The sequence below is a fragment of the Cyanistes caeruleus genome, chromosome 25 (assembly GCF_971803275.1).
Source record: "Cyanistes caeruleus chromosome 25, bCyaCae1.hap1.1, whole genome shotgun sequence".
Classification (NCBI taxonomy): domain Eukaryota; kingdom Metazoa; phylum Chordata; class Aves; order Passeriformes; family Paridae; genus Cyanistes; species Cyanistes caeruleus.
In genome coordinates, this window is record NC_141725.1 from 4,534,456 (window position 1) to 4,550,069 (window position 15,614).

General features: G+C 52.6%; 2 protein-coding genes across 2 annotated transcripts in view; one reads left to right on the forward strand and one right to left on the reverse strand.

Moving 5' to 3' along the window:
• ABHD8 (abhydrolase domain containing 8) overlaps positions 1 to 12,629 on the reverse strand; it is a 13,610-nt gene extending 981 nt beyond the window's left edge. The window contains exons 1-3 of the mRNA XM_086862343.1: positions 12,245 to 12,629; positions 7,760 to 8,435; positions 4,001 to 4,185 (exon numbers count right to left, since the gene is read on the reverse strand). Of these exons, the coding sequence (XP_086718469.1) occupies positions 4,001 to 4,185; positions 7,760 to 8,427 (853 nt within the window). The 5' untranslated portion in view covers positions 8,428 to 8,435; positions 12,245 to 12,629. The remainder of the gene's footprint in view (positions 1 to 4,000; positions 4,186 to 7,759; positions 8,436 to 12,244) is intronic.
• Positions 12,630 to 14,941: 2,312 nt separating this feature from the next.
• On the forward strand, positions 14,942 to 15,614 carry MRPL34 (mitochondrial ribosomal protein L34). The gene is made up of 2 exons (XM_023917811.2): positions 14,942 to 15,022; positions 15,134 to 15,614. The coding sequence occupies exons 1-2, from the start codon at positions 14,946 to 14,948 to the stop codon at positions 15,402 to 15,404; spliced, it is 348 nt and encodes a 115-aa protein (XP_023773579.2). The 5' UTR covers positions 14,942 to 14,945; the 3' UTR covers positions 15,405 to 15,614.

Genomic DNA, 15,614 nt, shown 5'->3' on the forward strand with positions numbered 1-15,614 from the left:
GGTTTTTTTTGGGTTTTTTTGGGGTTTTTTGGAGGTTTTGGGGGGTTTTTTGGAGGTTTTTTGGGGTTTTTTGGGGGTTTTTGGAGATTTTTGGGGGGTTTTTTTGAGGTTTTTTGGGGTTTTTTTTGAGGTTTTTTGGGTTTTTTTGGGGGGTTTTTTTGGGGTTTTTTTGGAGGTTTTTTGGTTTTTCTTTTGAGGTTTTTTGGGGGTTTTTTGGAGGTTTTTTGGGTGTTTTTTGGGGGTTTTTTGGGGTTTTTTGGGGGTTTTTTTTGGGTTTTTTGGGGGTTTTTTTGAGGTTTTTGGGGGTTTTATGGAGGTTTTTTGGGGTTTTTTTTTGAGGTTTTTTGGGGTTTTTTTGAGGTTTTTTGGGGGTTTTTTGGGGGTTTTTTGGGGGTTTTTTGAGGTTTTTTGGGTTTTTTTGGGGGGTTTTTTGGAGGCTTTTTGGAGGTTTTTTGGTGTTTTTGGGGGTTTTTTGGGGGGTTTTTTTGGGTTTTTTTGGGGTTTTTTGGGGGTTTTTTGGAGGTTTTTTGGAGGTTTTTTGGAGGTTTTTTGGTGTTTTTTGGGGTTTTTTTGGGGTTTTTTGGGGTTTTTTTGGGGGTTTTTTGGGGGTTTTTTGGGGTTTTTTTTTTGATTTTTTGGAGGTTTTTTGGGGTTTTTTTTGAGGTTTTTTGGGGGGTCTTTTGGGGGTTTTTTGGGGTTTTTTGGGGTTTTTTGGGGTCTTTAGGAGGTTTTTTGGGGTTTTTTGGGGGGGTTTTTGGGCGTTTTTTGGGGGTTTTTTGGGGTTTTTTGGGGGGTTTTTTTGAGGTTTTTTGGGGTTTTTTTGGGGGGTTTTTTTGAGGTTTTTTGGGGGTTTTTTGGGGGGTTTTTTGGGGTTTTTTTGGGGTTTTTTGGGGTTTTTTTGGGGTTTTTTTTGGGTTTTTTGGAGGTTTTGGGGGGTTTTTTGGAGGTTTTTTGGGGTTTTTTTGGAGGTTTTTTGGGGTTTTTTGGGGGGTTTTTTTGGGTTTTTTTGGGGTTTTTTGGAGGTTTTTTGGGGGGTTTTTTGGGGGGTTTTTTTGGGGTTTTTTTGAGGTTTTTGGGGGTTTTTTGGGTTTTTTGGGGTTTTTGAGGATTTTTGGAGGTTTTTTGGTGTTTTTTGGGGTTTTTTTGGGGTTTTTGGGGTTTTTTGGGTTTTTTGGGGGTTTTTTGGGGTTTTTTCAGGTTTTTTGGGGTTTTTTGGGTTTTTTGGGTTTTTTGGGTTTTTGGAGTTTTTGGGGGGTTTTGGGGGGTTTTTGAGTTTTTTGAGGGTTTTTTTGAGTTTTTTGGGGTTTTTTGGGTTTTTTGGGTTTTTTTTTTGTTTTTTTGGGGGGGTTTTTTGGGGTTTTTTGGGGGGGGTTTTTTGGGGTTTTTTTGGGGTTTTTTTTTTGGGGGTTTTTAGTTTTTTGGGGTTTTTTTGGGGGGTTTTGGGGGGTTTTTTGGGTTTTTTTGGGTTTGGGGGTTTGGTTTTTTATTTTTTGGGGTTTTTGGAGATATTTTGTTTTTGGGGTTTTTGGGGGGTTTTTTGGGGTTTTTTTGGGGTTTTTGGGGGTTTTTTTGGGGTTTTTTTTGAGGTATTTGGAGGTTTTTGGGGATTTTTTGGGGGTTTTTGGAGTTTTTTGGGGTTTTTTTGGGGGTTTTTTTGGGGTTTTTTTTGGGTTTTTTTGGGGTTTTTTGGGGGGGTTTTTGGGGTTTTTTGGGGTTTTTTGGGGTTTTTGGGGGTTTTTTGGGGGGTTTTAGGGTGGGTGAGGGGTGGTGGGTTTGGGGAAGGGGAGGTGAGGGTGGTGGGGGCTCAGAGCGGCGGTTCCTGAGGTTCCTGAGGGGTTCGGCAAGACCCCAGCGACCCCCAAAAGCCACCCCCTGTCCCCTCCCCTGGAGTGGCAGTGCTGGGAGACCCCTGGGTGTCACAGGACCCTCGTGGGTGTCACAGGAGCCCCCTGGGTGTCACAGGAGCCCTGTGGGTGGCCACAGGACCCCCATGGCTATCAAAGAACCCCTCCAGGTACCCCAGAATCCCCTCAGACACCCCAAAACCCCCCTGGGCACCCCAAAACCCCCTGGGCACACCTGAGGAAGCTCCAGGCCAGGCAGGGCGCCAGGCAGTGCAGCACACAGGTTGAAGATGGAGCACCAGAACCCCCTCAGGCACCCCAAAACCCCCTCAGACACCCCAAAACCCCCTCAGACACCCCAAAACCCCCCAGACACCCCAAAACCCCCCCAGACACCCCAAAACCCCCCGGACACACCTGAGGAAGCTCCAGGCCAGGCAGGGCGCCAGGCAGTGCAGCACACAGGTTGAAGATGGAGCACCAGAACCCCCCTGGGCACCCCAAAACCCCCCCAGACACCCCAAAACCCCCTCAGACACCCCAAAAACCCCTCAGACACCCCAAAAACCCCCGGACACACCTGAGGAAGCTCCAGGCCAGGCAGGGCGCCAGGCAGTGCAGCACGCAGGGCGGCAGGTTGAAGATGGAGCACCAGAACCCCTCCAGACACCCCAAAACCCCTCAGACACCCCAAAACCCCCCTGGGCACCCCAAAACCCCCTGGGCACACCTGAGGAAGCTCCAGGCCAGGCAGGGCGCCAGGCAGTGCAGCACACAGGTTGAAGATGGAGCACCAGAACCCCTCCAGACACCCCAAAACCCCCCTGGGCACCCCAAAAACCCCCGGACACACCTGAGGAAGCTCCAGGCCAGGCAGGGCGCCAGGCAGTGCAGCACGCAGGGCGGCAGGTTGAAGATGGAGCACCAGAACCCCTCCAGACACCCCAAAACCCCCTCAGACACCCCAAAACCCCCTCAGACACCCCAAAACCCCCCAGACACCCCAAAACCCCCTCAGACACCCCAAAACCCCCTCAGACACCCCAAAACCCCCCAGACACCCCAAAACCCCCTCAGACACCCCAGAACCCCCCAGACACACCTGAGGAAGCTCCAGGCCAGGCAGGGCGCCAGGCAGTGCAGCACGCAGGGCGGCAGGTTGAAGATGGAGCACCAGAACCCCTCCAGACACCCCAAAACCCCCTCAGACACCCCAAAACCCCCTCAGACACCCCAAAACCCCCCTGGGCACCCCAAAACCCCCCGGACACACCTGAGGAAGCTCCAGGCCAGGCAGGGCGCCAGGCAGTGCAGCACGCAGGGCGGCAGGTTGAAGATGGAGCACCAGAACCCCCCTGGGCACCCCAGAACCTCCCTGGGCACCCCAAAACCCCTCAGACACCCCAAAACCCCCTCAGACACCCCAGAACCCCCCAGACACACCTGAGGAAGCTCCAGGCCAGGCAGGGCGCCAGGCAGTGCAGCACGCAGGTTGAAGATGGAGCACCAGAACCCCCTCAGGTACCCCAGAACCCCGTCAGACACCCCAAAACCCCCCTGGGCACCCCAAAACCCCCCCAGACACCCCAAAAACCCCCGGACACACCTGAGGAAGCTCCAGGCCAGGCAGGGCGCCAGGCAGTGCAGCACACAGGTTGAAGATGGAGCACCAGAACCCCCCTGGGCACCCCAAAACCCCCTCAGACACCCCAAAACCCCCTCAGACACCCCAAAACCCCCTCAGACACCCCAAAACCCCCCTGGGCACCCCAAAACCCCCCTGGGCACCCCAGAACCCCCCGGACACACCTGAGGAAGCTCCAGGCCAGGCAGGGCGCCAGGCAGTGCAGCACGCAGGGCGGCAGGTTGAAGATGGAGCACCAGAACCCCTCCAGACACCCCAAAACCCCCTCAGACACCCCAAAACCCCCTCAGACACCCCAAAACCCCCCAGACACCCCAAAACCCCCTCAGACACCCCAGAACCCCCCAGACACACCTGAGGAAGCTCCAGGCCAGGCAGGGCGCCAGGCAGTGCAGCACGCAGGGCGGCAGGTTGAAGATGGAGCACCAGAACCTCCCTGGGCACCCCAGAACCTCCCAGACACCCCAAAACCCCCTCAGACACCCCAAAACCCCCCTGGGCACCCCAAAACCCCCCCGGACACACCTGAGGAAGCTCCAGGCCAGGCAGGGCGCCAGGCAGTGCAGCACGCAGGGCGGCAGGTTGAAGATGGAGCACAGGCTGGGCTCCAGCGCCGTGGGGCCACCGCCGTTGATCATGATCACCTTGTGCACCAGCTCCGGGTACTCGTGCGCCAGGAAGGTGCAGAAGGACACCCTGAGGGGACACGGGGACACGGGGACACCGTGACGGGGGGAAGGGGGGCACGGGAAGCCCCCCCCGGGCTGAGCCAGGCCTGGGATGGATGGGGATTGGAGCGGGGTGGGTGGAGGTGGCCCTGTGCTGTGTCCCTGTCCCGTGTCCTGGTGTTCCCATGTCCCTCCTTGTGTCCTGGTGTCCCTGTCCCGTGTCCTGGTGTCCCTGTCCCGTGTCCTGGTGTCCCACATCCCTGTCCCATGTCCCTGTGCCAGCCCTGGCACTGTCCCTTGGAGCACCCTGGGACAGCTGGAGGTGTCCCTGTCCCTGTCCCTGTCCCTGTCCCCATCCCTGTCCCTGTCCCCATCCCTGTCCCTGTCCCTGTCCCTGTCCCTGTCCCCATCCCTGTCCCTGTCCCCATCCCTGTCCCTGTCCCCATCCCTGTCCCTGTCCCCATCCCTGTCCCTGTCCCTGTCCCTGTCCCTGTCCCCATCCCTGTCCCTGTCCCCATCCTTGTTCCTGTCCCCATCCTTGTCCCTGTCCCTGTCCCCATCCCTGTCCCCCCGATCCAATCCCACCCAGTTCTGATCCAATCCCGCTCAGATCCGATCCAATCCCACCCGGTTCTGATCCAATCCCGCTCAGATCTGATCCAATCCCACCCGGTTCTGATCCAATCCCACCCGGATCCAATCCAATTCCACCCAGTTCTGATCCAATCCCACCCGGTTCTGATCCAATCCCACCCGGATCCAATCCAATTCCACACAGTTCTGATCTAATCCCGCTCAGATCCGATCCAATCCCGCCCGGTTCTGATCCAATCCCACCCGGATCAGATCCAATCCCGCCCGGTTCCGATCCAATCCCACCCGGTTCTGATCCAATCCCGCCCGGTTCTGATCCAATCCCACCCGGATCAGATCCAATCCCGCCTGGTTCCGATCCAATCCCGCCCGGTTCCGATCCAATCCCGCCCGGTTCCGATCCAATCCCGCCCGGTTCCGATCCAATCCCGCCTGGTTCCGATCCAATCCCACCCAGATCAGATCCGATCCCGCCCGGTTCCGATCCGATCCCGCCCGGTTCCGATCCGATCCCGCCCGGTTCCGATCCGGTTCCGGCTCCTCCTCCGTTCCTCTCCCCCAGCAGGGATCCCTAATCCCGGCTTTATCCGATTTGCGGATTTCCCGTCCCTGCCCTTCCCGTCCCTCTCCGGGATCAGCCGGACACCGGGGGCACCCCGGGCACCCCGGGGCTCCGAGTGCCGGAAAAACGGGGGGGAAACGGGAAAAACGGGGGGGAAACGGGAAAAACGGGGGGAAAATGGGAAAAACGGGGGGAAAATGGGAAAAACGGGGGGAAAATGGGAAAAACGGGGGGAAAATGGGATAAAAATGGGGTGGAAATGGGAAAAATGGGGTGGAAACGGGATAAAAACGGGGGGAAAATGGGAAAAACGGGGTGGAAACGGGAAAAACGGGGGGGAAATGGGAAAAACGGGGGGGAAAATGGAAAAAACGGGGTGGAAATGGGAAAAATGGGGTGGAAATGGGAAAAAAATGGGGTGAAAATGGGATAAATGGGGTGAAAATGGGGAAAATGGGGTAAAAATGGGAAAAACAGGGTGGAAATGGGAAAAACGGGAAGAAAATGGGAAAAACGGGGTGGAAACGGGAAAAACAGGGTGGAAATGGGAAAAACGGGGGGAAAATGGGAAAAACGGGGCGGAAACGGGAAAAACGGGGCGGAAACGGGAAAAACGGGGGGAAATGGGAAAAACAGGGGGAAATGGGAAAAACGGGGGAAAACGGGAAAAAAATGGGGTGGAAACGGGAAAAACGGGGGGAAATGGGAAAAACGGGGGGAAATGGGAAAAACGGGGTGGAAATGGGGTAAAACGGGGTGGAAATGGGAAAAACGGGGGGAAAATGGGAAAAACGGGGTGAAAACGGGAAAAATGGGGTGGAAATGGGAAAAATGGGATGGAAATGGGAAAAACAGGGTGGAAATGGGATAAATGGGGTGAAAACGGGAAAAAAATGGGGTGAAAATGGGAAAAACGGGGTGGAAATGGGATAAAAACGGGGTGGAAGTGGGAAAAATGGGGGGAAAATGGAAAAAACGGGGTGGAAATGGGAAAAATGGGGTGGAAATGGGAAAAAAATGGGGTGAAAATGGGATAAATGGGGTGAAAATGGGGAAAATGGGGTAAAAATGGGAAAAACAGGGTGGAAATGGGAAAAACGGGAAGAAAATGGGAAAAACGGGGTGGAAACGGGAAAAACAGGGTGGAAATGGGAAAAACGGGGGGAAAATGGGAAAAACGGGGCGGAAACGGGAAAAACGGGGCGGAAACGGGAAAAACGGGGGGAAATGGGAAAAACAGGGGGAAATGGGAAAAACGGGGGAAAACGGGAAAAAAATGGGGTGGAAACGGGAAAAACGGGGGGAAATGGGAAAAACGGGGGGAAATGGGAAAAACGGGGTGGAAATGGGGTAAAACGGGGTGGAAATGGGAAAAACGGGGGGAAAATGGGAAAAACGGGGTGAAAACGGGAAAAATGGGGTGGAAATGGGAAAAATGGGATGGAAATGGGAAAAACAGGGTGGAAATGGGATAAATGGGGTGAAAACGGGAAAAAAATGGGGTGAAAATGGGAAAAACGGGGTGGAAATGGGATAAAAACGGGGTGGAAGTGGGAAAAATGGGGGGAAAATGGGAAAAACAGGGTGGAAATGGGAAAAACGGGGTGGAAATGGGAAAAAAATGGGGTGAAAATGGGATAAATGGGGTGAAAATGGGGAAAATGGGGTAAAAATGGGAAAAACAGGGTGGAAATGGGAAAAACGGGAAGAAAATGGGAAAAACGGGGTGGAAACGGGAAAAACAGGGTGGAAATGGGAAAAACGGAGGGAAATGGGAAAAACGGGGGGAAAATGAGAAAAATGGGGTGGAAATGTGAAAAAATGGGGTGGAAATGGGAAAAAAATGGGGTAAAAATGGGATAAAAATGGGGGGAAAATGGGATAAAAATGGGGTGGAAATGGGAAAAAAGGGGTGAAAATGGGATAAATGGGGTGAAAATGGGATAAATGGGGTGAAAATGGGATAAATGGGGTAAAAATGGGATAAAAATGGGATAAATGGGGTAAAAACGGAATAAATGGGGGGAAAATGGGAAAAATGGGGGGAAAATGGGAAAAATGGGGTAAAAATGGGGTAAATGGGATATAAATGGGATAAATGGAATAAAAATTGGACAAAAATGGATAAAAACAGGATAAAAATGGGATAAGTGGGATAAATATGGGATAGAAATGGCATATATTGGATAAAAAGAGGATAAGTGGGATATAAATGGGATAAGCGGGATAAAAATTGGATAAAAATGGGATAAATGGGATATAAATGGGATATAAAAACAGGATAAAAACAAGATAAAAATGAGATAAAAATGGGATAAAAATGAGACAAAAATGTGACAAAAACGGCAAATAAACGGGAAATAAACGGCGTAGAAAGAACGCGAGCCCCTAAACCGCGGGATTTGCGTTTCCCGGGATGTTCCCCATCCCGATCCCATCCTTTTACCCGTAGGAATGCCCGACCAGGATGTTCCTTTTCTTGGCGTAGCGCTTGAACACCACCCTCATGTCCTCGGCCAAGGCGTAGAAGGTGTAGGCGGCGGCCACGGGCGGCGCCGAGCTGCAGCCGTGCCCCGCCAAATCCGGCGCCACCACCTCGTATCCCAGCTTGGAAAAGAATTCCAGCTGCTCCTTCCAGATGTCCAAGGAGCCGCCCACGCCGTGGATGAAGAAGATCACCACGTCGCCGTGCGCGCCCTTGCAGCCGGTGATGCGCTTCTCGCAATCCACCGTCACCACCTTCTTGGGTTTGCGCTTCCGACGCTTCCCGGGCGTCGCCGCCGGGATCCCGGAGGGATCCGAGTTTTCCTGCTCGGCGTTGGGATCGGGGTTTTGGGGAGCGGCGTCGGGGAGGTTCTCGATCAGGAGTTGCCCGTTGCGGTAGAGCGTGATGCGGCGCTTGCAGCGCACGGCGCCGCGCTCGGCCGGTTCCTCCGGTTCCGGAGGGAATTCCGGGCGGTTGGGAACGTCGTGGCGGATCCGGAGGATTCGGCCGGGTTTCACCTCCAGGAAGGTGAAGCCGTCGCTGGATTCAACGCTGTCCAGGGGGGCCACGGCGTTGGGGGTCTTGCCCAGGAGGCAGCAGAGGAAGCCGTCGGTGATGCTGGTCAGCATGGTGATCCCTGGGGAAGGAGGGAAAAGTGGGAAAAGGTGGGAAAAAGTGGGGAAAAAATGGGAAAAATGGGGGAAATTGCATGGGAAAAATGGGGGGAAAAGGGGGAAAAATGGGGGGAAAAGTGGGAAAAATGGGGGAAATTGCATGGGAAAAATGGGGGAAATTGCATGGGAAAAATGGGGGGAAAAGTAGGGAAAATGGGGGAAAGATGGGAAAAATGGGGGAAAAAGTGGGAAAAATGGGGGAAATTGCATGGGAAAAATGGGGGGAAAAGTGGGGAAAATGGGGGGAAAAGTGGGAAAAATGGGGGAAATTGCATGGGAAAAATGGAGGGGAAAGGGGGAAAAATGGGGGAAATTGCATGGGAAAAATGGGGGAAAAAGTGGGAAAAATGGGAGGAAAAGGTGGGAAAAATGGGAGGAGAGGTGGTAAAAATGTGTGGGAAAATGTGGGGGGAAATGGGGGAAAGGTGGGGAAAATGGGGGGAAAAGTGGGAAAAAGTGGGAAAAATGGGGGGAGAGATGGGAAAAATGGGGAAAAAGTGGGAAAAAATGGGAGGAAAAGGTGGGAAAAACAGGGGAAAGGTGGGAAAAATGGGGGAAAGGTGAGAAAAAATGTGTGGAAAAACGTGGGAAAAATGTGCGGGAAATGTGGGGGAAAAAGGGAGAAAATGTGGGAAAACACGTGGGAAAACGTGAGGGAAAAAATGGAAAAAATGTGGATAAACATGGGAAAACTTGGGAAAAACATGGGAAAACTTGGGAAAACGTGGACAAATGTGGAGAAACACGGAAAATCTGTGGAAAACAGGGATTCAGCCCCGATTCCAGCAGCTGGATCCGCCCAGGTTGGAGATCCTGGTGGATATCCAAAGAAACCCTCCTGGAATTACGGAATTAAGGCTGGAAAATCCCTCTGGAATCGCAAAATCCAACCTCTCTGGCACTTCCAGGGATAAATCCTGGCGGGAATTGGAGATTCCGGGGATCCAGCTCCATCCCAGGCCTGGTTCCCGGGGTCGGGAAGTGAAGGATTCCCGGATTCCCGGATTCCCAGATTACTGGATTCCCAGATTCTTGGGTTCCTGGATTCCTGGATTCCCGGATTCCCAGATTTCCAGATTCCCGGATTCACAGATTCCCAGATTCCCAGATTCTTGGGTTCCCGGATTCCTGGATTCCCGGTTTCTGGATTCACAGATTCACAGATTCCCGGATCCCCAGATTCCCAGACTCCCAGATTCCCAGATTCCCAGATTCCCGGATTCCCGGATTCCCGGATTCCCAGATTCCCGGATTCCTGGATTCCCAGATTCCCGGACTCCCAGATTCCTGGATTCACGGATTCCTGGATTCCTGGACTCCCGGATTCCCGGATTCCCGGATCCCCGGATCCCTAGATCCCCAGATTCCCGGATCCCCAGATTCCCGGATCCCCAGATTCCCAGATTCCCGGATTCCTGGATTCCCAGATTCCCGGACTCCCAGATTCCCGGATCCCCAGATTCCCAGATTCCCGGATTCCCGGATCCCCAGATTCCCGGATTCCCAGATTCCCGGATTCCTGGATTCCCGGACTCCCGGATTCCCGGATCCCCAGATTCCCGGACTCCCGGATTCCCGGATCCCCAGATTCCCGGATTCCCGGATTCCCGGACTCCCGGATTCCCAGATTCCCGGATTCCTGGATTCCCGGATTCCCGGATTTCCGGATCCCCAGATCCCCAGATCCCCAGATTCCCAGATTCCCGGATTCCCGTCTCCCCCTACCGAAGGATCCCGCGGGAAGGCGGGAATGCTGCCGGTTGCCATGGGAACGGCCATGGGGGGATTATCCCGGCTGCCGGCGGGATCGCGGGAATCCGGAGCGTTACGTGAGGCTGGGATCTGCCAGAGGGATCCACCAGAGGGATCCACCAGAGGGATCCAACAGAGGGATTCAACAGAGGGATCCAACAGAGGGATCCAACAGAGGGATCCTGGAGCCAGAGGGATCCAACAGAGGGATCCAACAGAGGGATCCACCAGAGGGATCCAACAGAGGGATCCTAGAGCCAGAGGGATCCAACAGAGGGATCCAACAGAGGGATCCAACAGAGGGATCCAACAGAGGGATCCTGGAGCCAGAGGGATCCAACAGAGGGATCCACCAGAGGGATCCAGGAGCCAGAGGGATCCGGCTGAGGGATCTGCCAGAAGGATCCTGTCGGAGGGACCTGGCTGGGGAATCCAGGAGCCAATGGGATTCAGCACAGGGATCTGACCTCGGGATCCAGCTGAGGGATCCAGCCGAGGGATCCAGGAGCCAAAGGGATTTGGCTGAGGGATCTGACCTCAGGATCCTGACAGAGGGATCAGGCCGAGGGATCCCGGAGCCAGAGGGATCCATCAGAGGGATCCCGGAGCCAGAGGGATCAGGCCGAGGGATCCTGGAGCCAGAGGGATCCATCTGAGGGATCCTGTAGCCAGAGGGATCCATCTGAGGGATCTGGGAGCCAGAGGGATCCACCTGAGGGATCTGGGAGCCAGAGGGATCCATCTGAGGGATCCCGGAGCCAGAGGGATCCATCTGAGGGATCCTGGAGCCAGAGGGATCCAGCTGAGGGATCTGGGAGCCAGAGGGATCTGGCTGAGGGGTTCTGCCGTGGGATCCTCCTGTGAGGATCCTGTCATTGGGATCCGGCCAAAGGGATCCTGCCGTGGGATCCTGCCATTGGGGATGCCACAGGGTTGGGAAAGGGATCAGGGGTTGGGATCGGGGTTTGGGATCGGGGTTTGGGATCGGGGTTTGGGATTGGGTTTGGGATTGGGTTTGGGATCGGGGTTTGGGATCAGGGTTTGGGATCGGGGTTTGGGATCGGGGTTTGGGATTGGGTTTGGGATCGGGGTTTGGGATCGGGGTTTGGGATCAGGGTTTGGGACTGGGGTTTGGGATCGGGGTTTGGGATCGGGGTTTGGGATTGGGGTTTGGGATCGGGGTTTGGGATCGGGGTTTGGGATCAGGGTTTGGGATCAGGGTTTGGGATCGGGGTTTGGGATTGGGTTTGGGATCGGGGTTTGGGATCGGGGTTTGGGATCGGGGTTTGGGATCAGGGTTTGGGATTGGGTTTGGGATTGGAGTTTGGGATCGGGGTTTGGGATTGGGTTTGGAACCCAGGTTTGGGTTTGGGATTAGGATTGGGGTTTGGGATTGGGGTTTGGAATCCAGGTGTGGGATCGGGGTTTGGGATCGGGGTTTGGGATCAGGGTTTGGGATCGGGGTTTGGGATCATGTTTGGAACCCAGGTTTGAGATTGGGTTTGGAATCAGCCTTTGGAACCAGGCACTGGAATCAGCCCAGCCTCTCCCCCCACCACGGGCATCTTTTCCCGAAATTCCAGCCGAAATTCCGAGGGGATTTGGGACCCTCCCGCAGCAATCCTTCCCCGCCGTTGCATCACGAGCCAAGCTTTTCCTTAACTTGGGATTTCCAGGATAAATCCCATCCCCCTCCCCCCTCTCCTTTTCCTTTCCCTCCTCCCTCCCTCGGCGCACCTGGAGAAATCCAGGTTATTCCAACCCTCCTCAACATCCAAACCCTCCCCGCTTAATTTATTGAAATAAATCAATTTTATTTATTATTTTTTTATATTTTTAATTTATTTTTTTTTTCCCCTCGATTGGAAAAAATTCCCGCATTTTTTAATTATTTTTTTTTTGGGGTCATTTCCCTCCCCCCTCCTCCTCCTCCTCCTCCTCCTCCAGCACCTTTGGCGTCAGGACATTCCCGCAGCACCGCAGAAAAGGGGGAAAAATTAAAAAAAAAATCACCGCTCACCTCATTTATCGGCCAAGGCTGTCAGGATTTCGGGCTGGAAAAAGAAAAAAAAAAAAAAAAATAGGAAAAAAAAATAATAAAATCCTGGAATTCCGCAGAATTCCCGATGGAAAAGCAGAGCAGGAGATGGACGAAGCGGTGGGAGGTTAAAATCCCGATTTTTTCCAGGCGTTTTGGAGGGGCGAGAGGGAGGAAACGCCTTCAGCAGCGCTTGCCCCCCTCCAAAAAATTCCCGGAATTCCTGGAATTGCCGAAATTGCGGAAATTGCTGCCCTTGGCGCTTGTCCCCCGCTCCATGGGGACGCGGGGGGGTTTGTCCTTGGAGCTGTCGCCATGGAAAGCCCCGAAATCCCTCCTGAGGGGGCGGGACAAGGACGTGATGGACAGCGGGAAGGGCCAATGGGAGCGGCGGGAGGGACAGGGGGACAGGAGGGGACAGGAGGGGACAGGAGGGGACAGGAGGGGATGGGGACAGGGATGGGACAGGGATGGGGACAGGGGGACAGGAGGGGACAGGAGGGGACAGGAGGGGACAGGAGAGGATGGGACAGGGATGGGGACAGGGGGACAGGAGGGGACAGGAGAGGATGGGACAGGGATGGGGATGGGGACACAAGGGACAGGAGTGGTTGATAAGTGGTTGATAAGGACAGGGATGGGGACAGGGACAGGAGGGGACAGGAGAGGATGGGGACAGGGGTGGGACAGGGATGGGACAGGGATGGGACAGGGATGGGACAGGGACAGGAATGGGGACAGGGGACAGGAGAGGATGGGGACAGGGATGGGACAGGGGTGGGGACAGGGATGGGACAGGGATGGGGACAGGGATGGGGACAGGGACAGGAATGGGGACAGGGGACAGGAATGGGGACAGGGGACAGGAGGGGATGTGGACAGGGGTGGGGACAGGGATGGGAACAGGGGTGGGGACAGGGATGGGGACAGGGATGGGACAGGGACAGGGATATACAAAAGGGACAGGGACAGGAGGGGACAGCAGGGACAGAGAGGACAGGGATGGGGATGGGGACAGAAGGGACAGGAGGGGTTGGGGACATGGATAAGGACAGGGAGGGACAGGAACAGGAAGGGACAAGGATGGGAACAGGACAAGAACAGGGATGGGACAGGGATGGGACAAGGATGGGAACAGGACAAGGACAGGGACAAGGACAGGGAAGGGACAGGGACAAGGACAAGGCCAGGTCGAAAGGAGTTTAAATCCCATCCCGCCCCATCTTGCACCTTCCTGTTGTAGATACATTTTATTTAATATTATTTAATATTATTTAATATTTTGCTTTTCGCAAATATTAAAATGAACGTTATGTGCATAAGAACGAGAAATTTTTGTTGTGTTAATAGAGTTTTCTTTATTTCTGTTATTGATGAAATTTAGAAATAGTGGAATAATATATATATTATATATATTATAATATAATATATAATATATAATATATAATATATAATATATAATATATAATATATAATAATATATGATATAATTATAATATATATAATTATATATAATAATATAATATATAATATATAATATATTATTATATAATTATATTATATAATAATATATAATATATATATTGTTAAAATAAAAACTGCTTTTGTTTGTATAACCCAAAGACTGAGAAAAAAAAATAATATATTTATATATGTAGCTAGAAAACTCGTGCATTTGTAAATTATCTGATCCAGATGAAGACAGCAGTGATCAGAACTCTGGGGCAGGAATTTATTCAATTTCTGGTATCAGAAAATGTAAATCTCAATAGATCTAAGAAGATTGATCTATTGGGAAGGGGGCAAGAGAAAAACTAAACAGAAGAACCCCAAAAATCCTAAAAAGAATGTTTGAATATGGATGAGAATTTATGGATTTGAATGAGAATTTATGGATTTGAATGAGAATTTATGGATATGGATGAGAATTTATGGATATAAATGAGAATTTATGGATATGAATGAGAATTTATGGATATGGATGAGAATTCATGGATTTGAATGAGAATTTATGGATACTAAACAGAAGAACCCCAAAAATCTTAAGAAGAATGCCTGAATATGTAGGAGAATTTATGGATTTGAATGAGAATTTATGGATTTGAATGAGAATTTATGGATATGGATGAGAATTTATGAATTTGTGGCAGGATTCTGTTTTTAAGGGACAATCCTTTGTCAGTGAGGTGAATGCAGAGACACCCGGACAGATCTGTATATTTTATTTTTACCTCCTAATTGTCTTTTTAATTAAATTTTAAATACTATAAAAATTCCGTGCACCTCGTTTTTCACATTCCGCTATCCCAGGCTGCTCCAGCCTGCCCTTGGGCACCTCCAGGGATGAGGCAGCCCCGGTTTCTCTGGGAATTCCATCCCATTCCCTCCCCACCTTCCCAACCGGGAATTCCTTCCCAAATCCCATCCCAGTTCCCCTTTCCCAGTTTGAAGCCATTCCCTGTGTCCTATCCCTTATCCAAAATCCCTCTCCAGCGCTCCGGGAGCCTTTTTAGGCTCTGGGAGTGGTTTTGGGGCCTGTCGCGACAGCCGACAGCCCCCGAGGCGACAAGGCCGCAGTGGCGCCGTTGCCATGGCAACTCCGCCACTACCCCCAGAGGGACTTCAACCCCCATCAGCCCTTGCGGCGCAACGCTGGCTGTGATTGGCTGGGAGGACGGAGCCAATGGGAAGCGGCGTTGTTGGCGTGCGGAACAAAATGGCGGCGTTGGCAGCTCTGTGGGCTCGGGCTGGGGGCCGCAGGTACCGGGAGGGGAAATTCCAACCTTAAAATTCCAACCTTAAAATTCCAAGTTTATCCCTTCTTTCCCTCTCCTCACTCCTTTTTCTGCTTTAATTTTTTTTCCCCCCAAGCTTTTCCCCGCTGCAAGGTTTTCCCTTCCCGCTGCTCCCGAACCCTCTGGAGCCTCTCCCCAAGACTTCCAACCCCTCCGTTCTTCGCCGCATCCCGCTTCCTGCGTGGAGTTTCCAACAAATCCGTGGAAAATCCCGGGGGAACGAGTACCAGCCCAACAACTGGAAGCGGAAGAAGACTCACGGCTGGATCAAGCGGATCCGAACTGCCGGCGGGATCGCCGTGATCCTGCGCCGGATGCTGAAGGGCAGGAAATCCCTCAGCCACTGAGGGAGCCTCGGGAATTCTCCGGGAATTCGGGAATCATCCCGCCCAGCCGTGGAGGTGCTGCCCAGCCCTGCCGTGCCTGTCGCCTCTGAGGGGTTTGGGACGCGGTTGCTGCTTCAGTTGTTAAATTATGCTCGGTTTTTTTTAACCGTGTGGTTATTCCAAGTTTGGTTTTGTTTGTTTATAAACGTGGGAATGCGGGGTGTGTTTAAA